The sequence below is a fragment of the Homalodisca vitripennis genome, chromosome 8 (assembly GCF_021130785.1).
Source record: "Homalodisca vitripennis isolate AUS2020 chromosome 8, UT_GWSS_2.1, whole genome shotgun sequence".
NCBI lineage: Eukaryota > Metazoa > Arthropoda > Insecta > Hemiptera > Cicadellidae > Homalodisca > Homalodisca vitripennis.
Window position 1 is genome coordinate 28,221,699 of NC_060214.1, and position 24,115 is coordinate 28,245,813.

The 24,115-nt window shown below is 35.5% G+C and overlaps 1 protein-coding gene across 6 annotated transcripts in view; it reads left to right on the top strand.

Moving 5' to 3' along the window:
- LOC124367442 (F-box/WD repeat-containing protein 7-like) overlaps positions 1-13,367 on the top strand; it is a 31,547-nt gene extending 18,180 nt beyond the window's left edge. For 5 of the 6 annotated variants that reach the window (XR_006922892.1, XM_046824259.1, XM_046824260.1 and 2 more), the window contains one exon: positions 11,765-13,367. Coding sequence is in view for 5 of the 6 variants with exons in the window: in XM_046824255.1 (XP_046680211.1) it covers positions 11,783-13,198 (1,416 nt within the window). In the remaining variant the exon portion in view is untranslated. The remainder of the gene's footprint in view (positions 1-11,764) is intronic. The other variant, XM_046824257.1, reaches the window with a different exon arrangement.
- Positions 13,368-24,115: the final 10,748 nt, after the last annotated feature.

Below are 24,115 nucleotides of genomic sequence, written 5' to 3' on the forward strand. Positions count from 1 at the left end.
CCAAAATTTACACATTTTAAAAATACATAGAATTTTGAAAATAATTAACAGCCCCAATCTAAAAAAACTCAAATAGCAACCTAGGTTGTGTTGTACATCATTAGAAAGGTCTTTAAAAAATAAACATTTTCTACGTTTAAAGTTTGTCTCTATCTCCAATGGTTTCAAAACTGTGGTACAAAAATAGATTTTTTAATAAACTTTACTCAATGTATTTATTATAAAAAATTAGTGCAATGTGCAAGTAAAAAAAAGTTCCAACAGTAAACTGGTCTTTATGTTTATGATTGAAAAAAAATACTCTACCCAATTTTAAAAAGTCTTTTAAAATTTAAAAAGGTATTGGAACACCGTAAACTACAATGTCTTACGATAAGTGCTGAGTTCTCTCATGAAACGGGAAAAATTACCAGTTTTTCAATTAGTAAATTTTGAATTATAAAACGTTTTACACTTATAAATTACACAAAATGTATAGAGAAAACCTGTTGTTAATTAATCATTGATGTGAGTGCCATGGAAGGAAAGAGTATCCTGTCATTATTAAAAAAGATAAAAACTTCAAACTGGTTTTGAAAAACAAATCTACCATGTTACAGCAGCATCATGGTAAATTATGAATATGACAATTATTATCAATTATCAAACTAAAACTAACAATAACCTAGTAACTGACCTCATGAAGAGTTAAAACCGGTGCTCAAACTGCAACCTATTGTTTTTCCAGACAGAGTTCAATCCTTGAGGTGAAGCTATCTACAGCTCTCAATATCTCTTCTCTACTGATCGTGTTTATAGCCTCCCTTATCCACCACATCATGTCCTCTCTAGTTGTTGGTCTTGATTTTTACAGTAGGTCTTTTAGTCTACCCCACAAGTAAAAGTCCATACACGTTAAATCAGGAGATCTCGCTGGGTAGTTCACAGGGCCGCCTATTCCAATCCATCTGTCATGGTATTGCTCGTTTTAGAATCAATCGAGAATCTTCGGCTTAGTGTGCTGGTGCCCATCGTGCATAATACCACATACGTTGTAAGACTTTCTCAGGGATTTCAATTAGAAAGTTGATATAAACTACTCGGTCTAGGCGATCGTCAAAGAAGAATGGCCCTACAATTTTGTCACCGATAATACCGCACCAGGTATTTAGGGTCCAGTACCTTTGGTTGTCCACCTCTTGCATCCAGTGTGGGTTTTCAAACACCCAGTATCTCATATTGTGGCGGTTCACTTCTCGATTACTCCTAAACGTAACCCTCGTCACACCACAGAATGTTACGGTGAAAGTTTTGATTTTGTTGTAGTTTTTATCGAGCCCACAAACAAAAGTTCATTCTATGAAGGTAGTCATCTCCATGGAGTTCTTGATGTAATGACATCCTATATGGGTGCATTTTATAATCGTGAACAATTCTTAAAACAGAGCTTTGACTCATACCAGAATCAAGAACTGCTCTTCGTGTAGAATCATGCGGATTCAGTTTAAAGGCTGCCAAAAACTTCGGGTGCCCTATCACTTCTCACGGGTCTAGCGAGTTCCTTTCCTTTGTTGTGATCATGTTGAACATGACCTGTTTCACGAACTCGACTAGCAAGTCTTTGAAAAACGTTCCTGGAGTGATGTTCGCGGTCTGGGTAACGTTGGGCATAAAGAAGAAGTGACAGCTGAGTAAATTTGGAAACATCCCCCTAATACCATAAGCATCTGGAATTCCTCCTCATTTGAGAATGGCATATTAGAACAAACAAAACTTACACTACGTACTTAAAAAAAATTAAACTAATATCTACCTCATACCACGTGGTCACAAGAACAACTGAATAGGGAGACAATAATAACAGAGATTAGATAAGAGACCAAGGAATTGGTTCCAAAATTCTTACAGGGGCAACTCGTGTATTTGGGATTATTAAAACATGAACACCACGGTTAGATTGCTTTTGAAACATATTACACTGATAGAAATCCTGTTTTTATTACATTATTTAAAAACAAATTAAACTTAAAAGTCCAACTTTTTTCCATTTTTTCATTGGGTTTTGATATTAAAATTCAAACTAACTTAGTAAAATTATTAAAAGATCTATTTTTGTACTACAGTTTTGAAAACCATTGGAGATAGAGACAAACTTTAAATGTAGAAAATGTTTATTTTTTAAAGACCTTTCTAATGATGTACAAACACAACCTAGGTTGCCTATTTGAGTTTTTTTATATTGGGGCTGTTAAGTATTTCAAAATTCTATGTATTTTTAAAATGTGTAAATTTTGGGGTAGGGTTGCATTTGATGATATTTTTCGATAAACCGTCTCATCGTTAGTTTTGAATAAAAATATCGTCTCTCTACATTTGTGCAGGTTGTTGCAATAAATGTACCCACAAACCCCTGATTTTTTAACGTTTTGGTGTACCCTGTACATAAGCGGCAAGATAGGTTCAAAATTTTTGCATCAAAATAATCAGTGAAAAAATACCTTTAAAATGAGGTATAACTCAACATAACTTTACATTTGAAAATTTTCCAAAAAACCACCCCTACCCCCCAAAAAACTACCCTTTTGGGGAGTTTTAGAGATTTCAAAATAATTTCTCCAAATTCTTTGGGGTGGAAATAGGGGGGTTTAAGTTGTTACGAATAATCTACCTCGTTTGGTTTGGCCGCTGTACGTACTGTACGGGTGGTCTGCCTCACCCTGTATAGGCATTTTCCTGAATCTGCAAATTACTTCGAAGTACTAATTCTTAGGCCTAACAGCCTAACAGTATTCTTAGGCTTGTTCCATCCTCTCCCAAAGGATAAATAGAGTTCAGATGAAAGTATTTGAAGTCTTAAGATGGACCCGACCTTATGTTCCGGCGAAATCATTGTCTCGTACCGCAAGTTCGGTCCACCGCCAAAACCTCTGACCCGCAATGCTGATGTGCAGTCAGTCTTACAGTTGTTATTTGGCTTGATAATAGACTAGAGAATCGGAAATGTTCGACCGGAAAAATTGGGAATTCGAAAAGAGGTTTTTTAGTGGCTACCTTATTTAGAGACCGGATATCTGAGCAATATTGTGCGACTGGAAATACAAAAGTAGTACTTTTCTCGTGCGGCGTTGATAGCTTGAGTGAGATGGCGCGCTGACCGTGACCATGTTATAGTAATACACAGCACACCATATTTGTTTAAAAGACCGCCCATAACTTTTTGCTGAAGCGTATGATATAAATTTTAGAAAATTGTCGTTTGGCTAAAATGTGGTTCTTGTAGGAAGAGGGCATTTTTCGAAAATTACACCAAGATAAGGGTAGACCTTCAAATGAATCCCATAAAGTGCAGGAAAGTGCGGTATAGAAAAGGATATTTGACAACTTAAGAGTGTCCAAGGATTAGCGGTTGTAACGACTTAAGGTTGGGTCCCTAAAGTCCGTGGTCGGCACTGTTCCCTCTGCGTTATTGAGTCAGTCCATATTCTACTGTAACTTTCACAGTGTCACTTTATTGTATCATCTACGTGGGTTGCAATTTTGACATTTTTGTCTGTCCACACGATATCTTGGAAGACGAAGTCAACTGTAGACTTGACATTTTGCACGAAGCTTCATTGCTATATAAGCAGCATAGAGTTTGATGAGTGCGTGTCACTCCATGGGATTTAGCTGTCAGCGAACATATTTACATTGGTCTTATGGTTAGCAAAGATAGCAACGATAAAATCGTAGAGACAGAAACAAACTGAGTACAAAAACATGAGATTTCAATATGTAATATATTAAAACTTGAACACTGCCTCAACACATAGGACAGTATCCTATGTTGACGTTGTACGAGTATATAGAAAACGTGTGAAAAGATGTTAAAAATCAAAGGAAGTATTCAATTGCAGTTCTTTATTTTAAGGTAGGCAAGCGGCTAGTCAGCGAGGAGACGGCTCGTCTAATCAAACGTTTGAACTGTCCTTCTGCATCTCCTAATTTGAAGTTTCAACTGGGACCCCAACACAGCCCTGTGCATATTGTTCACCCAACACCATCTGATTTGAACATGCCATCTGACATGGATAATTATGAGACTGTGTTAAACTCGATGTGTTGGCTGGCTCCGACTTGCTAGCAGCAGCCTAACGATGTGTATCATTGTCAGATTCAGTTCCAGTGTGGAGTCGTTCAATCTCTCGTTGCATGACTTCCCACCACTACGTCTCCGAGCCCAAGAGAATCGGCCTGCAACTATCACGTTGGATCGACCGTGCTGCTTTTTTGGGAGAGAAGAGAAACTGCTCAGTGATAGAGTAGATGAAGGGGATGATTGTAAGGGGAGTGTGCATCCCACACCTAAGTCTGTCTCTAGAAGCAGCTTGGTATTATTTCACTATAATGTTCAAGGCTTGGTACAAAATTTAAAAGTTGACCAATTCAATTTATTCCTGGAATCATCTAATCTAAATCCGGATATCATATGTCTGTCTGAGCACTGACTTTCACAAGAAAATTGTACAACATTAAATAAAATCAACGGTTTCAAAACTATTTCTATATAAACACGCAAAAGCAATACTAGGGGTGGGGTGTGCATACTTGCCAAATCTTATCTCGATATGGTGTTGTTGAATGAGTTTGATGGCTTTTTGGTGGAGAGTGTTTTTTAATTCTGCGTTGGTGGTTGAATTGGTGCGTTGCACGACCTATTGTTGTTGTTAATGTCTACCGACCTCCAAATAATAGTAAAGTTAATATTGCAACTTTCCTTAAGAACTTTGACAATATCCTGCATAGGACTTTCTTAAAGTTTAAAAATCTTTTACCTCTTATTACCGGTGACTTTAATAGTGATATGGTTAAAAGCAATAGTATTAAGCTAGATGTTATTACCAGACTGAGGTCGTATGATTTGATATTAAACGTAAATGAAGCAACCCGTATAACTAGTAGTTCTAAATCTTGCATTGACAATCTTTTCACTAAGTTATCTCTAGAGTATGTCAGTGTTTCTGAAACAGGACTCTCAGACCATCTGTCTCGAATTGTAAGATGCGTTACAGCCAACAACATCACCTGCAAAATGGGTGGATCAATCAGAAAAGGGCATTTTCAGATGAGTCGGTTTCAATGTGATTTAAGAAATATACACTGGTCAGAAGTTTTCCATAATTGTAAAACTAACAGTGATGTACAACGGTTTTCTTGAAAACGTTAAGCTATCTTTTTGTAAAGCATTCCCTCAGAAATTAATAAAATATCAAACAAAAATACATTTTCAAAGAAATGGATGACAGCAAGCTTAAAAATTTCAAGTGAAAGGAAAAGATTTCTGCACAAACTCAGCAAAACATCTAGAAATCCAAACTTTAAAGTACATGTCCGCATATATCCAAACATATATGTCCGTAGGTATAAACAGGTTTAAAACAATTGTGTAGCACTAGCGAAGTTAAGGTTCAACAGTGATTACATTAAGGAATCAAATAATAAGGTTAAAGCTACATGGCAGGTGGTTAAAAGAGAGACTAGCAATCTCAGGGATGAGCCGGAAATAAAAGGGATTGTTAAGTATAATCATGTTGTCACAAACAAAAAGACCTTTGCTGTCACACTCAATCATAATTTCATTAACACTATCAAAAATATTATTGAGGTGGTTTAAATCCTATCTTTTTGATCGCGAGCTGTGTGTAGTATTGAATTCTGAGACGAGAAGTGGGTTCCGGAAAGTGACTGCTGGTGTGCCACAAGTCTCGATACTTGGTCCCCTCCTCTTGATTTATTGCAATGATATGCCTGATGTTGTGAATAACATAGAAATGGCCCTATACGCTGATGACACATTGGTAGTTGCCTTCAAGCATTGTTTGCCCTTCTCAACTCCTTCACGTGTTGTTGACAAACACTCTCAAACAGGTTTACTTTGCCTATGCTCATTCTCATCTATCGTATAGAACGATCTTCTAGGGAAATTCCCTTGCCTCTGAAAAAGTGTTTTTTATCGAAAAGAAAATGGTAAGACTGATCAACTCGGTTCCTTTTCGTGACCCATGCAGGAAGCACTTTAGAGACTTGCAAATACTTCCTCTACCTTCTCTCTTTATTCTTCAGAACCTTCTTTACGTCAAAGCGAACCAAGAAAAGTGTTTTAATAACAATCACTATCACTCTCATTTCACAAGAAACTCTCAATTGTTCCAGTATCATATTCACAATACAAGCTTTCTGGAAAGATCACCGCTTTATACATGTATACAGATTTACAATCATATGCCACTTTCAATAAGGAAAGAAAAATCGCTTCTAAGATTCAAAATACTTTCAAAAGACTATCTACTTTCTCACTGTTTCTACAGTGTAGCTGAGTAATTGGTTTCTCAGTCAGGACTTTGAGGCATCCGACTTGCTATAATAAAAAAATAATTGTACAATTTGTTGTGTATTGGTGTATTAGAAATTTAGTTTAATTTTGTAATAATTGACGAGTCTTTGCCAAAGCATGGTGCTTGTAAGGCGTCTGTGACTATTATGTAAATAAATAAATAAAGTGCACACTTGCGCTGTAGTACGCTTCCTTGCCCACAGCAACTTATATTATTTAAACAATACTATGAAACGTACCTCAATGAATAAACATATGAATGGATCATTTGGAAGATACACAGAGAAAGATTTCCTATGTGGACATTTACATGAAGCTTTATTTCTCCACAGACAAGAATGAGTTCTCTAATAATACGTGTCCATATATCAAATTTGGTTCAACGTCTTAATGGAGTTTATCACTCAGAAAGCCGATAGAATTTCCGTTTTGTCTGCTGGAGATGATATAAACATTTCTTCTCTACATGATTGTATATCTGTCCGCAATGATAAAAGACAGAAATGATGTAGAGTGCTGTGGACTTGAAATTTTGCATGCCAACTCAGCGATGCCTGTTAAACTACACGTGGTGTGGCGTACTTTTTTTATCAAAATTCAGAGTTGACTCATGAAACAGCGTCTATTCCAGGTGTTACACTAAGAGGAATGTGAACTGAAGCCAAACCCAACATTCACATTGAATAAACCCTTAATATTTATGTATCAGGTTTAGCCTGCTTAGGACACTATTTAGTAAATGCCCAAACAAATAACCATCATAAATCTAATGTGGTCTTACTATATTGCAATATACTTTATGAAGCGGTTTGATGTTTACGCCTTGTCTTCCAAGTGCAAATAACGTCCTAGGTACCAGATTATTTATGCTTTCTTTAAAATTGAACTTTTTGCCATACTCGATATTGTGTGACTATCTCCTACTGGGGTTGTTATAGTTCTCTGCCTAGTACAAATAACTAAATTTACTTATGTAAATTGTTAAAAGAAAACTTTGTGACAGTGAGAAAGAATGATTAGGATTTCTTGCATGTGCGTATTAATATTGTTAAAAATGTGTATTACTGCAGACGAAAGATAATGTGCATAGAAAAAGATCTTCTCTTGGCACTTTGTTTCGAACATCAAATATATAAAGTTCAAATAAAAATTGTACTACGGACACCAACCTGGGGCAAACCTTTAAACGTGGACCTTATGAAAGTTTGACGAGTTTTCAAGAAAGCAAAATTTCTTTTGCTTATCCATTTATGAATAAGGGTTATTAAATTTAGTTGAAATTCCCCTAGATATGTAACGTACTAATTAGGAAAGGTAAAAAACAAAGGCATTGATCAGGGCTAGAGAGACAACAAGAATTCGTTATTTGTTAGACTACAATAATCTGGAATTTCAGCCATTAGAACTAAATAGAAAATCATGACATCCTCTCCTTTTCTTGTAAGCAAATTGTTATTTTGAGTATTAGTATATTTTTAATACTAGTAATCCTAATCTATTTTTAACCATTAAATAAAATTTATTGTATATGCAATGAGTTCTTTTCTTTATTTTGTTTTAAGATACCTATTCTGTTATTAGTAATGTATTTAACGTTCTAGTAATTTATCTCATATTCTAGTTTTATGCGGCAGAATGTTTGGATAATATAATGTACTCCATCTTAAACTAGATGCTGATAGTTTAAACTTAATGGTATTATTTTAATTCCTCTACTTTAAACTTATTTTCTAGTGGATATTAGTGTGAGGTATTTAAAACAATTGGTGGGTCGATTTAAGACTTAGCAGCAAGATAATCTGGAGTTATAGCTTGTAACGAAACTGAAAGTCAGATAGCTGTCATTAATTTAAAAAAAAAAATTGTTTTAAGATCATTTGGTTCCAATTCCTTATCCATTTTGTAGTGTTTCAAATTTGTGAGCTATTCTTGTTCGCTATACTGTTACTATACTGTTACTAAAGTGTTACCCGCTTGCATATTAGCTAGCTTTGGCTTGTTTCCCGATCAAGAAAATGTATTTAAAAAGAAGTCTATTCCTTAGACAAAAAAAAAAATAAGAAGACGGGGTTTGTAAAAGTTTTAAAATTTATAGTGAAAAATTAGATTGTAACTTTGTCTTTTAAAAACCCAATACTTTAATATTTTCCAAAAGTGTATAGTTTAAAGTTACAGTAACTATGATGCTATTTACGTCTTTGTTTCTTTATAAAAACAGAACAATATTTAGAGCTGGAATTGATGTGTTAGTTTAAAAAAGTACAGTCCCAGTCCAGGGAATTTTCATCTAGCATAGTTCCTGCCAACTGCTACAAAGGGAGTCTTCGGAGTCAACTTCTGAATATCTTATATTCAACAAACAAAGGCATCTTTAGCATTTAAAATGTTATTAGGATTAGGTCGCAAATTAAATCTATTGATAACCGCTGTATTAAAAAATTAATTATCTCAATTTCTATTTATGGGTGTGTTTCTTTTGTGATAGACTTATATTTATTACTAAGTTTCATGTTAACTATTCAGAATTTATACCATTAATTTGTTATCTATAATACGTGGTTTTTTCTTCTTTAACCTCTTCAGACCCAAGCTGTTATTAAAATTAAAAATTTTGAAAACAATACTGCATTTGGGTAGTAAAAAAATACTAGAAACAACAACAAACTTTAGTTTTTGATTTCTTTATTGTTTAATACAAAAAATCGATGTCACCTATAGGTGATATTGGGGCTCAGTTTTACAAAGTTTAACATTCAAAAGTTACATCATTCCTTACAGTTCATGGAACATCTGAAACAGTTTTCCGATTGTTGTTCAGGCAAAGAAACACTTTACATGTAACACTCCAAAATCTGCACTTTTGATTGTTACAACCAGGAAATCTATGTCTGAGAGAGCTTTTGAATTAGCCAGGAATTTCGGGGGAGATGGAAGTACCGCAGTAGTGCGTAGAGCGTCACTGGGAAGGGGTGTTCTTCATTCTCTTCCTCACTTCTTCTTTTTCCACAGGGTGTTCTTCGGGTGCTTCCTGTCATCCTCTACATGTACATCTGGATTGTGCACGGAAATTCATTAGTGCGTATGCAACTCCCACCTTTGAAGTCCAGGAAATCTAACTGGTCTCGTCTTGGAGTTCCATCGTCTTTGTCTTGCCTCCGTCTTTGAATCCACGTAAAAGCCAAAGAAAAGTCAATCAAAATGGAGAAATGTTCTAACAGTCATATTCCATGTATAACGACTCGAGGGTGCAGGTTGTGGTTCAGGAGGTGGACTGGGTGCAGGTTGGTTGAACTGCATTGTCTACTTTCTCTTCTGAGAGACTGGTCATCTTAGGATGTCGTTCTAAACACAGCAATTGGAGCAAATGTCGGATCTGCATCCTCATCATCTGAGAATCCATCAACCTCAGATAGATCCCCATCCAAAATTTTCATTGACGTAGTTATCAAATAGATTAGAAAAAAACACATATTTGTTAGATTTGTTGTCTAAGTTATGAGCTTTTTATAAAACTGTTAAATAAGGATTGAGCTAAAACAAACACCAACATCTGCTATTTTAACCATATATTTGTTGATAAAAAATGTTTAGTTATTGTTTAAAACTGAATTTAATTACACAAAAAATAAAGAATTTTGCAAAATTGTAAATTTTTAGCAATGTTATATTCCGCAACTCGAGTCCCATTGTCACCTACTAGGTGACATAAACATTAAAACATAGCTAGGTTAGGTCAGAAACGAAAATAAACTGAAAACACTGATTTAGTGTGAATGTACAACTATTGGACAGGACTACTAATGTTTCTAAAGGTCTAAATACAATTATTTATTATTGTACAAAATAATTAACTTCAGAAAAACGTAGGAAGTCTGCAAAGTCTGTCACGGCTCATTTTTTTATGAAGTCATGGGCACTAAGCAAACAGCAGAATAATAATGGTAGATGTTCCAGCATGTGGTGCAATCTAGTAGGAAACAAAGTAAACGGTAGCAGCACTGGGGCCCACTCTGTCGATAATGCAATTAAAAAAAAAGTTGTCACCTATAGGTGACGCAGGGTCTGAAGAGGTTAATATAAAATATCCACTTCTGTATGTTCAGTTATATATTTTGTGGAAATAAATGTGATCATGATCTGATCTGATATACAATATACATTCAAAGAATAAGAATAAAGAAGTTTTCATTTTAATATACCTAACAATAGATATGAAAACATTGAATCATTAACCTTGAGCAAGACCATACTATAATACAAGACGGAGTGCTGCCACCCACCACTAACCTTGAGCAAAACCAGACTATAATACAAGACGGAGTGCTGCACCACCACTAACTTGAGCAAAACCAGACTATAATACAAGACGGAGTGCTGCCACCCACCATTAACCTTGAGCAAGACAAGACTATAATACAAGACGGAGTCCTGCCACCCACCACTAAACCTTGAGGCAAGACCAGACTATAATACAAGAACGGAGTGCTTGCCACCCACCATTTACCTTGCTTGAGCAAGACCAGAGTAGATTACAAGACGAGTGCTGCCACCCACCACTAAACTTTGAGCAAAAACCAGAGACTATAATACAAGACGGGGTGCTGCCACCCACCATTGACCCCTTGACCAAGGCCAGACTAGAGTACAAGCCAGAGTGCTGCCACCCACCGCTAACCTTGAGCAAGACCAGACTATAATACAGACGGAGTGCTGCCACCCACCACTAACCTTGAGCAAGACCAGGACTATAATACAAAACGGGGAGCTGCCACCCACCATTAACCTTGAGCAAGGCCAGACTAGAGTACAAGCCAGAGTGCTGCCACCCACCGCTAACTTTGAGCAAGACCAGACTAAAGTGCAAGCCAGAGTGCTGCCACCCACCACTAACCTTGAGGAAGAATTAAAAGTAAATCAATACAAGAACGGGAAATCACCTCTATCATGGAAGTGAAGACAAGCATTCTAACTAACAGTATTGTACCAGATAGATATCGTATAATATAAGGAAACTAGCAAGCAATGTGATTACAAAATAGTACATCAGGTATAAGGTGCAAAGAGGCTCAGAAGGGCAACCTAGTTTGTGATAATATGTTTAAGACGGTCTAAAACTAGTTTTATAACATCACATTCTTCTGGCTTGTAATATGAAAACCTCAGAGTCACATGGTTTACTAATCACGGAACTGAAATAAAAAGCGATTAATGTTAGGTAAAACATTGTTGATTTTCAAACATATGGTCATATCAAAACTCCTCCACCCAGAACAAGAAAACTCCTCTAAAGCTGTTGCCCTTAAGTCGCAAATGGTATAAAGTAAAATAGTCTCATAAATGGTGTTTGTATAATATGGTATAGTCCGTATAAATTAATACGTATTTTTAACTAAAGTTTTGACTTTATTCCAGGTAGACCTACAATCTGGAATGGAAAAACTTCCTGCGGAAGTTGTGGAAATTATAGCGCAATATTTGACAACAAGAGAACTTGCAGCATGCTGTGCGACCAGTCGTGTCTGGCGAGACATGTTTGGTCAAGACAATATATGGAAACAGCGCTGTGACACGCATATAGCCAAGTATCTTGCTACTGCTGAGAGTAGAGTGAATCCACAGTTTGTTGCCCCAGAGTGTACGGATATAGAAAACTCTTTAAATTCTGTGGGAGAGTGGAGACTTGCTTACTTGCGTGAACAATTCCTATGGAGACACTGGAGAAATGGAAATTTTCTGATGGAACAGCTAACTTTGAATAGTTCGTCCGAACGTGAAGAAATAGCACGGTATCAATTCTTATTCACATTGTTCTATTTTGTTACAGATGACTATTTGATTATATTAAACAAGAAACGAGTTATGTTGTGGTACATCCGCAATAGTCCCGTATATGTGAGCGACCCCTTTCAGCTTTTGTTTCATGACTATGAGACGTCCTTTTTGACATTCCTTAACAACAAGCTTATCATCGTGCAGAAAACGGCTGTTAAAATTTTTGACTGTGGATTACCATTGAAATCAAACTGGATTCTCGAAACAAGCTTTATGTTTGATAGAACAGAATGTGTTCCATTAAGTAAAGGAGTTGAAATTAGCGATTTTCCTAAAACTTTTGGTTGTCTCGTGATTGAAAATTTGTTTTTAGGCATCTTGTCCTCAGGAGAAATACACGTTTGGAATCTTAAATCTAATACAAAACTGAAGAAAGTTTCATATCTTAATAGTACTACGAATGGTATGGCCGTTAAAGTGGTAAATTCTAAAACACCACTGATGGATATTGTACTTGTGGTTCGCATAAACACCACGTATCACTACTTTGTATTCTGTTTTGCCAATCTGGACTTTTATCCCTTCAACACTAGTCATAGCGATAAGACATTTCCTTCTTGTGGTATACAAAACGGATTGTTGGCTATCAGTTTTAACGACTGTTTCAAAGTCTTTGACTACCGCACCTCCCAGTTGGTGATGATAGTGCCTGCTTTCTACACAGCAGGAGTGCTAACCTTAAATAATGACTTTCTTCTTGTAACGAATACCACTGTACACGTATTCCACACTATCACTGGAACTTGGGAATCAATACTTTTATCGTTAGTCGATCAATTTAAATATATACAAATGTTACATGGCATTAAATGTGGTAAATTTTTAATAACGAGCGATGGCCAGGGACTACAACAAGGACAAACCGCGTGGGACATTGACCTGAAATCAACTCCCATGAAAATTGTCTGTCTGGAGAAGTTCAACTTTTGCAATAATTATGTTATTAACAAAGCGTGTACAAAGGTAGCAAGCAGGTCATGGGATGGATTTATACAAATTGTAAGCTACTGGTAGTCTAGCAACATTTACCTGTTTTTGTTTGTTTTAATGTTATTGATCGGTTAAGAATTTAGACTATTTTGTCTTAGATTATTTGTTTACATATTATTTTGTGCTAATTGATTAGAATATGTTAACTGTTGTCCGTAATCTTAATAACAAGAATTAAAGAATTATGTTCAAATTGTGTCTCATAGAATTTTCCTACTCCTCCCTACAATTTATCCTGTAAAATATTTACTTTTATAAATAATAAAGCGAAACAAAATTTGCCGATTACCACCCTGACTAAAATATTTTTAGTAGATCCTACGGATACTGTCTGGATGGATACATTTTCTCCGGTGGAAGCCTATATTTCACTCTATCTTTTCCATTTTTATATACGATGACCCTATCAACGTTTGTGTTTTAATTATGTTGCATTTACAAAATCTGCTGGCTTGGCTGATGAAGACAAACGAAAATATCCCAGTATTTGTCAGGTAAGAGAGAAATCCCAGAAAGTCTGATCACGAATGTTTTAGGAGAAGGGTGGGTAAAGTAGCCACCCAAGGAAATACTGTTGTAGAACACAAAAATATGAGAAGTTGTGGGTTATATAGTGTATTAGTAAGTTCAGAATGTTATCTTTATTATACGAAAATGATAATTGCATCGCAGTATCTTTAACAAATTTAAGATAAATACATTTCTTTGCTAATGTATATCAAGTGGCCATTGGAGGCCAATTTACCCCCAAAAATACAAACTTTATACAGAAGAAAATATATTGTATAGACTATAAAACACTAAACACATGTGCATGTTATAGACCACACTTATTTGTAAACACCACAAAGTCATTGTCCTGTTACAACCGGCGCATTCCTTTGGTAGCGAATCTCCTTTCATTGTCCTTTGACTTTGAGAAATAATCACAAAAAATACAATCGGCATCGCTGATGTCGCTATCATCTGCATTCCCGAATCAGGCCCGTACTGCATCTCTGAATTTCTTTCTTCTACTTTTTTCAAAATCTTATTATTTTTTTAATTTGATCCTTCTTCTTTTTGCTCTTTCTTTTTCTCCATTTTCAATCGTTACAGCCTCACGTGTGTGTAGCGTTTTTAAAGCTACATTGGTTGATTTCTTTTATTAAAACTTAAATTAAATTAATTTTTGGGAAAGAAATATTGGGATTTAATTTTAATTAGATTGTAAGAAGTTAGGATAAAAACGAATAATATGTAATCCTTTGGCAAGTTAGTGCTGTTAACTTTAAATTATTAGGAAGGCGGTTCACTGCCTTGAATTGAGAACTTGTCGTGTGTACTGCAGTTACGTCAGATCTGAGAGGGATATTGCTTCTCAAGTTGTATACGGCTGGGCCAACGAGAGAACGCCGCGGATGTCCATCAGAAAGGGGAACTATAAAAACTGCCAGCTTATAATTTTCGGCCCCTTTTTGGTAATTACCTTGAGTTTAGTTAATGACAGTGCGCGCCGTGTTTCTAAAATTTTTTTCCGTGAGGGATTTTGAGGTAAGCACCAAATTTCTTGTACGTTACATTGAAATAGTCTTCCAGATTTTATATTAAATTAATTTGGTTGTCTTTTTTATATGAAAAATTAAATTTATACAAACTACAGAACAATCTGCATAACTGATTCTTGATGAACAATAAAGCACAATAGAATCAAACAAGTTACATTTGGTTCAAACTTGCGATAAAAGTGAATTAAAATTGAACTTTGTTTGTTAATAACTTTAATTGAATTTTGGAAACTTAGTAATTTATTAATAGTTAATTTGAACTGTTTTAATTGTGAATTATTAATTGGAAATTAATTGAAAATAATTGTTTGAGAGAGTTGTATCTGAATTGAAAGTAAGGTACAACTAGTGGAAAGAGAAGTTTGATTTTTTATTTTTGAATTTTGATTGAACTTAGAAGTGAAAATTTTTATTTTAGTTATTTCCAAGTGGTATTTGATTTTTATTTGAAAACTTTAATATTATATTTCAGAAGAGAGCTCTGATTTTTAGTTTGATAAATTTGACTGATTTTTTTTTATTTCTTGCCAAGGGACCTTTTTTAATATTACTAAACGGTTCGTCAATTGTTTTAGAAAATAGAGAGTGATGAAATTCTGAAGTATTAAAATATTTAATTTGCCACTTTAAAATAAATCCATTATTTTTATTTAGAACTGTGATTTTATTTTAGACAAACCAGATAATATTTAATAGTTAAAAAATTTAATAATACATTTTACTGAATATTCACTCGGAGCTTACTTATAAAAAAATATTTTATATTGTCTTGGATGTCTGATTGATAATTTTATTCATAATATTCTGGAATATTAATATATACAATCCAAGGTGTTATAGTCTGCCTTGTATGGAGTAATATAAAAACAGCATCCGACCCCAATTATCTTTTGTTTTGTAGTTTGCTGAAAGGCCTAATGGCTTTAGGAGCTGGTAGTAAATCTTTAGGACTTACCGTAACAGAACTGGCTAATATATTTGTTAAAACGTTTAGGATCAAAACAAATAAAGTATTTGGATCTCCTAATCCAATAAAGGAAGTTGTGGTTAAAGAGGAAGCACTGGACCTAGAACTGACAACAGTTGACGTATGAACCATACATAGGATCTCCAGGAGAGCGTGAAGTACTGGGCTGTGGCTCGTTTGAATTTTTATTGAATCTTAAGTTATGTGCTGGGCTGGGAGCTGTCGGAATCAAGTGCAGTAGGACATATGCCTTCGTGTGGAACGGGAATGTCTCATGATTGATGCTGTAAAATCTATATCACTAGATATACACACAAGTGAGTACCTGATGAAAAAATGAGACTACCTCTTCACATAATATTTATAGGTGTCTCTGATGTCGAAACGATGTAAATGTTCTGTCTTGAACTTATTAGTCGTTGACTTTCGTTGGATCGCTTCAGACGAACATGACTCCAGATTCCAGAAGTCAAGTCTGAGATAGCGTCAGATACCAGACGCTGCAATAAAAGGAAGGTGGACTGAAGTTAAACACAATTGAATCAACCCTTCCTACCATAGCTACTTCATATATATAGGTTAAACGAGAAAACCTATCTTTCATTTCAGCACGCTAATTTGTAACTCAAAATGTTATGTACAGGTTTATGATTTGTTAAATATTGAAACATAATTTTGAAATGACTATATTAAGGATTGTAGAACATTTACCTTAGATGAGCAGGTGCTAAAACAAGAAAACTTATTAACTTTTTCTAAAACAATCCGGTCAGCGCAATACTCTTCCACAGTCCACACTATCTCTTCTCCTCCGTTATTTGAAGCATTTGATACTTTTCCGCTAGGTTACAGCACCATACAATAGAGAAACCAGGTGGCCATCACATTACCCACCCTTCCCTTACATCAGTGCTACACTACATAGCTGGCGGTGAGCGATGAAGTGAATATTTTATACAAGTGCAACCATGTCACCTCCAACCATACCAAAAGACACTGAATCTTCGGTCGTCTAAGGGACGCTCCTGGACAATATACAGGCACAACCACGCGATGTGTCCGTCAATGAAAGGCTGCCGTTATATCGGACGATGGATCCAATGGTCACAGAATAAGCCCACCGGTATTGATTATAGAATAGGAATGCCCTAAACTATTTCCTCAGCTATCAAATAGTCTTCTACTAAATATTAAGAACTAAACCCTACTCTACTAGATATATTGTAAATATTATACAACCTTGAAACTAGCCACGCTCCACTGTATTCATGACTATTTTATTTACATATTGTTATTGTGAAGGAAGTCAATAATAAGTTTACTTTATTAGTACAGTTCATATAAAATATTTTAAAGAAAACATTCTGGCAAGTTTTGAATTTATTCCAGGCAAAACTAGAAATGGAGACTCTGCCTGCAGAAGTGGTGGAAATTATTGCTCTGTTTTTGAGTATAAGATACCTGAAAGCATGCTGTGGTACTACTTACACGTGGCGTGACATTTTTGGTGAAGACACTATAATATGGGAACGTCATTGCAACCGGGCGTTGGCCAAGTGCCTTGGTGCTGCCGAGAGTAGAGTGGAACCCAAGTTTGTGTTGTCAGAGAAGGAGCATTTGTAGAACTTGGGAGAATGTTGACAGGCTTCCTTGCAGGAACAACAATTACTAGAGAAATGGAGACTATGTGATGGAAGAACTAACTATAAAAAGGTCATACAAATGTAAGCGAATGAAAGTCAAACAAGTTGTGCCATTTTGTCACAGACCATTATTTAAATACAGCAAAAGCGTTGTTGTGGGGTGTCTGCAATAGTCATGTGATTATAAGTGAACCTTTTGAGGCCGTGTTAACTCGTGATGTGAATTTCTGTTCGAGATTTAGTAACAATAAAATTATTAACGCCCAGCATACTCTCGTCCAAACGTATTATCACGGATCACCTATGAAGTTAACCTGGAGCCTTAAACAAAGCCTTTTATTCGATAGATACGATCCTGTTCGATTCGAGACGGACAAAACTGTGACTTATTTCACTTTAAGTTGCGTTGTTGATGAGAACTTGTTTGTAGGCATCTTGTCTTCAGGAGAAATACATGTTTTGAGTGTTACGTCATGGAAGAAGTGGAAAAAAGTACTGTATCCTGGAAGTGAATGTGTTCAAAATCGCATTGTTTAAGTTGTAGATTCTGGAAAACCACCAAAAAGATTTCATAACTGTAGCTAAAATGATTAGCTTGAGCAGATCCATTTTTTGGCTACGTCCAAAATAGTGGACAATTTGTCTATAAATGCCCCTCTAATGCAGTTCAAAATAGATTGTTGGCTGTTGGCCAATATTCTGAATATTCAATAACCTGAATATTCTAAAGTCCCTAACTACCTCACCCAACGATTGTCTGCAGTTGTGTTCGTTGACTATAACATCTGTCTGGATGCATCCATCCGTCTACAGCAGTGTGTATTGACCATTACACCTGTCCGTCTACAGCAGTGTGTATTGACCATTACACCTGTCCGTCTACAGCAGTGTGTATTGACCATTACACCTGTCCGTCTGCAGCAGTATGTATTGACCATTACACCTGTCCGTCTGCAGCTGTACATATTGGCCATTCCATCTGTCGTCTGCAGCTGTATTGTTGACCATAGCATCTGGCTCTCTGCCTCTACAGAAGAATGTTTTACAATTTACAATCCTTTGATTAAAGTATCTGTTTTATCATATTTAAAATTAATGATTTGGGTATGATTCGCTTGTTTTAAAGCAGAAATGGATATTATGTATATACAGGAGAGTAAAGCACAGTATTTTGCAGCGTTTCATAGAACTGGTCATGCGTGGCGTGACATGTTTGGTCAAGACACTATACTATAATACAGGAGAGTAAAGCACAGTATTTTGCAGCGTTTCATAGAACTGGCCATGCTTGGCGTGACATGTTTGGTCAAGACACTATACTATAATACAGGAAAGTAAAGCACAGTATTTTGCAGCGTTTCATAGAACTGGTCATGCGTGGCGTGACATGTTTGGTCAAGACACTATACTATAATACAGGAGAGTAAAGCGCAGTATTTTGCAGCGTTTCATAGAACTGGCCATGCTTGGCGTGACATGTTTGGTCAAGACATTATACTATGATAACATGCAATAGTGCGATGGCGAAGTGCCTTGATGCTGCTGAGTAGAGTGGTCACTGAGTGTGAACGTGTAGGAATTCCCTATGTGCCTTAGGTGAGTGGAGACTGATTTACAAGATTGTCTCATCCAACAGTATAATCCAAGTATATAATTACGGATAATCCATGAAGATAATGTTGATTGTTGAATAAACATTTTTTTCGATTGAGTACAGAACGGCCTAACAATCGAACATTTGTTCGTAGGCATCTTTTTTTAGAAGATATACAGAAGAAATACACATTTCAGTCCTTAAATATCTGGTACAAAACTTGCGAAAATTTTGTATCCTAGTTTAAAAAATTCTAAACAACCACCCAAACTGTGATATCATCATTTTCAGAGATAAAATGTGACTTCTATGTATTCTGTAAGTCAGAAAATAATCAAATATTTCTGACATAATATATAGTAATATTTAATACACAGTTTCAGCCCCAGCTGCGAAGTATAAGTTGCTGAGGGTAATTTGCTATTTCTCATTTTGAATGTTCTTTAAAGACAAAACCCATGTTAACAGAGGACATTTCCAAATATACATTTCTAAGCACACTAATTCTAATAACGTACATATTTTACAGTCGGAATTAATTCTCGAAATATTCACCAATCACTTCCTGACAAAAGTATAGTCTTGATTCAGAGATCTTTACGTTTTCTACCACGTCTGATGTAATAGGCTAAGATGGCAAGAATGTATAGTCCTTCCTTATCTTATTTATGTTTTGTGGCCTTGTTTCGTAAACGTTACTTTGTAATAATTCCAAAAAAAGAGAGTATCAGGTGGATTTAGATCGATCGAGCTAGCTATTCTTTTGCACCGCGCAGACCTATTCATCTGCCAGAAAACAGTTCATTTATTATTACATGAATTGTGTGGCAGTGCAAAACAAAATGGTGATTTTACAGACTTTGATAACTGGGATTATAATATCATGTCTATGCTGTCGGATGTATTGACTGAATGTCATTAGAAAATATTAATATACCGTATTTTGTTGTACAAAAAGCAAAAGTAGATAAGTAAGATATGTTGAAATTCTAAAAAAAGGTTTGCAAAATAAGCATACTTTCTTGTTTTCTGTTGTGTGTATAATCTTCTGAATTTTAAACAATTTTCCACCTCTGAAGGAACTTCCCCATACAATTGTTTCAAAGAGCTAATGAGTATAAACACAGGCATAGTACAAATTGGATATTTTTGAAAGAGTAAAAACCACAATATAGAATTTCTTATGTTTTTATTGAGGACGCTCATGTCACCACACCAGGTGACAGTTAATTTTTTTATTTCTTATGTTTGTCAATTTTATAACATTTAATTAAAGCTTTGAATTTATTCCAGGCTGGATTACCACTAGCAATGGAAAGTCTGCCTGTGGAAAATGCTCGTAGAGCATATAGCCCAATATTTAACTACGAGAGAACTGGCAGCATGCTGTGCTAAATTGAAATTGTGTGTGTGTGAAATTGTGATTTAAGATCGACATATGTTCGCGAGCTTCATCTGAGGGTTGCCTTCACTAGTGTAGTAGAGTTTATCTTGGTTAGTTCTACTCATGTGCCGCGGCAAGCGCCCTCCTCCCAAAAAACACGTAACAATGTGATTGCATTTTTTTATTTGTGGAGTCGCCTGAAGATGAAACCTTTGGTTTCGGAAGTCCACGTCAAAAAAATAAACAATTCTGAAAAGTGGTGTTTTCATTAAAATTTAGTAAAACGTAACAATGTATTAGTAGACAATTTAAAATCGGCCGATCGTTCCAGACTTCGGCACTATGTGAGCGGTAGTGACCGCAATACAAACAGGTCTATGTATGTAAGTATTATTCCATCTCCGAAATGGGGTTATAAACAGGCTTGATAGTTCGGTTAGTTGAATAATATATGTTTGACATACCCTTTTTTTAATTCATTAGAGTTTCAGTTGGATTTTTACCAGGCCTGATAAGGTACATTTTGGCGTAGAAAATAGTGGGTAAGCTGTAACAAGTAACGCCAAGAAAGGCGCGTTTGTGTCCGACATGTTGCTCAGCAATGACAAAATGAGCTGAGGGCTGAGCGTCAGGAGAAACGTGTATTGTGTAGAATTGGCGGCGGATAAGCGGTATCGTGTGGTACCGCTCTAAAACGTGTTTGTGCTATCCGTATGAAAAAGGTACAGTAGATTGTGTAACTAAATTGACATACTGTAGTTTAAACAATATTTGAGCTATAATTAATATTAATTTTGGTGCATCGTCGAATCTTCTCGGTCTATTCGTGGTAAAAAACGATCGGCAATACGCAAATTACGATTGGTGAAACGGGCTTTTGTAGATCTTTTGTGTACAAAATCTATTTAGGAACGCATAGTACAAAATACCGTGATTTATAAATAATATTTCAATTAATGTTCATATTTCTATGCATATATTTGTCAAGGCCATCGTGTCTACTGATTATACGCTCGAACTCAGCGGGAAACAGGCGAAAGATATATAACGTGCTAATTAGGAAAGGTAAAATAACAAAGGTATTGATCAGGGCTAGAGAGACAACAAGAATTCGTTATTCGTTAGGCTACAATAATCTTAATTTAAGCTATTAGAACTAAAAGAAAATCACGACATCCTCTCTTTTTCTTGTAAGCAAATTGTTATTTCATTATTAGTATACAGGGTGAGTCTGACCACCCGTGCAGTATTTACAGCTGTTCTATCTCTTTTCTCCATAATTTGGCGCAAACAAAAGTTAATTATCTTTAACCGTATGTACAGGGTGTACCAAAACGTTTTGAAATAGGACTTAAAAATTAAGTACCGTGTTACCATACCTACAATACGGAACAGCTCCAGATTTTTTTCCTAACTTGCTATTGACCTATTTTTTAATAAAATATGTAGTACAGGCATTTTTACTGGATTTTCTAAATTTCAAAAATATTCCAAATTTAAGAATACAAAAAATCCTACACTAAAAATTCTTAAATAGCAACATATAATAAATGTTATATTGAATAAAAGTTCTTTTTAAAACAAACATTTTTTGTATTTAACTTTTTTTCCTATCTCTTACTGTTTCAAAATGGCAGCCGAAAAACTGAATTACATATGTCTGTTTACAAAATGTAACAAATTATTTTTATTTGAAAAAACAGGTTTTTGTGATTAAATAAATAGAATTTGTTATGAAATCGGACCAAAATTCAACATGTTTCAATATTTCAATGTGGCCCAATATTTTTTTAGTAGTTTCCATGTTTATCTTTTAAAGATAACAATGATTCATGTATGCACAATCTCAATGCAGTCTTGGACTAGAAAGGTACTTTGTACCACACTCTACAGGCTTATCACTTGCGGTATGCTGGCTAGACATCTTTATCTGATAAATGTGATAAGGCTACTCTTAGTCAGTTCATTGGTATTTGCTGTTAAGGACAGCTTGTGGTTTTTCGAAATGCCATACACAAATGCAGAGGCTATGCTAATGGTGTTAGGCGAATGTTTTCAAAACTATGTGGCTTCTGCGAGGGTGTATGCCGCACGGTTTCCAAATAGAGAACCTCAGTCACGAATGGCCTTTCAAAGACTTGCTATTCGAGTTCATGAAACAGGACAGGTACATCCTGACAGCAATAAGGGAAAAACACTTGCAAGGCCTGTAAGAAGTGATAGGACACCACACCAGAAGTATTGGCGGCGGTGCAACTAAACCCAAATGATTCTTCCAGAAGAATAGCTATTGATTCTGGTATGAGCCAAAGTTCAGTGGTGAAGATCCTGAAAGACAATAAAATGCATCCCTACAAGATGTCCCTGCACCAAGAACTTCATGGTGATGATGGCATTCAAAGAATGAATTTTTGTTTGTGGGCAATAGAAAAGTTGCTACAAAATTAACATTTTTCGCATATTACTATGGTGTGACGAAGCTACATTTCGGAGCAACGGCGAAGTTAACCGTCACAACATGTACTGGGTACCGGGCTCATGAGAACCCCCACTGGATACGAGAGGTTGACAACCAGAGGTACTAGACTGTGAGTACCTGGTGTGTTATTGTTGGCAGGAGAATTGTAGGTCCTTTTTTATTTGAAGGACACCTAGAGGGAGAGACTTATAACAAAATTTTAATTAATCACTTGCCTAACTTATTAATAGATGTACTTGACGAAGTTGTTGGCAATATGTGGTTTATGCACGACGGTGCTCCGGCTCACTATTCGCACAACGTGCGACAAACGTTTGATGAACAATATCCTGGAAGATGGTTTGGAAGAGGTGGTCAAGTTATCTACCCACCAAGATCCCCTGATTTGACCTGTATGGACTTTTACTTTTGCGGTAGGCCGAAAGACTTAGTTTATGTTTTACGACCGACAACACTCGAAGATATGATGCAGCGAATCCGGAATGCTATAAATTCAATTAGCCACGAAGAAGTGCTGCGAGCTGTAGATAGCTTAAGTTCCAGATTAGAACTTTGTTTAGCAAATGACGGACAACAATTCGAGCACCTGTACTAGCAAAATAAATGAAAGGTAAGATTATGGCTAGTTCAGAGGTCATTCAGAGCTATTAAGCAAATTAAAAATTATAGGACATATTTTTATTTCATACATTTAAAAATAATTTGTTAAATTTTGTCTGTGGGCATGTTCTCGCATGGTTTCTGCTGTTGGAGGATGCAAATATTCGTATTGTTCAAGATATACAATTTGATAAGGTGACTTAAGCTGTCTAGCCTTGTTTATCTATCGATATAATCATTTACTTAATATAATATTTCTCATATCATCCTAATTAATTTGTTCTTTAATAAGTCTTAATACAAAGCATAACCAATTTGCAATTACAGAGTTTAACATGAACAGCGTATTCTTGTGATATGCTGATAATGATAACATTTTTTATCAAAAGTAAATAAACTTCATTTTGTATTATTTAAATCTTGTGCTTTTTGTGTTTGTAAAAACAAATAAATATTCACTTAAAGTTCTTAAAATCTTACAATTAACTCTAAAAAAAATTTAATAAAAAGCGGTGCTGTCTAGGATAGGTGTCTAATGACTTTATATTGTTAGTCATCTTGTGTCTTGTACCAGTGGGAATTTGTTCATTTTTGTGGTGATTTTTTATTTATTTTGCATGATTATTTTTATTTGTACGTTATTGTTTGATATGTTCAGAGCTCGAGTCAGCTGTCCGATGACAAAGAGAACTGGGAGACCCCGAGCAAGGTCATCAGGCGCTCAATA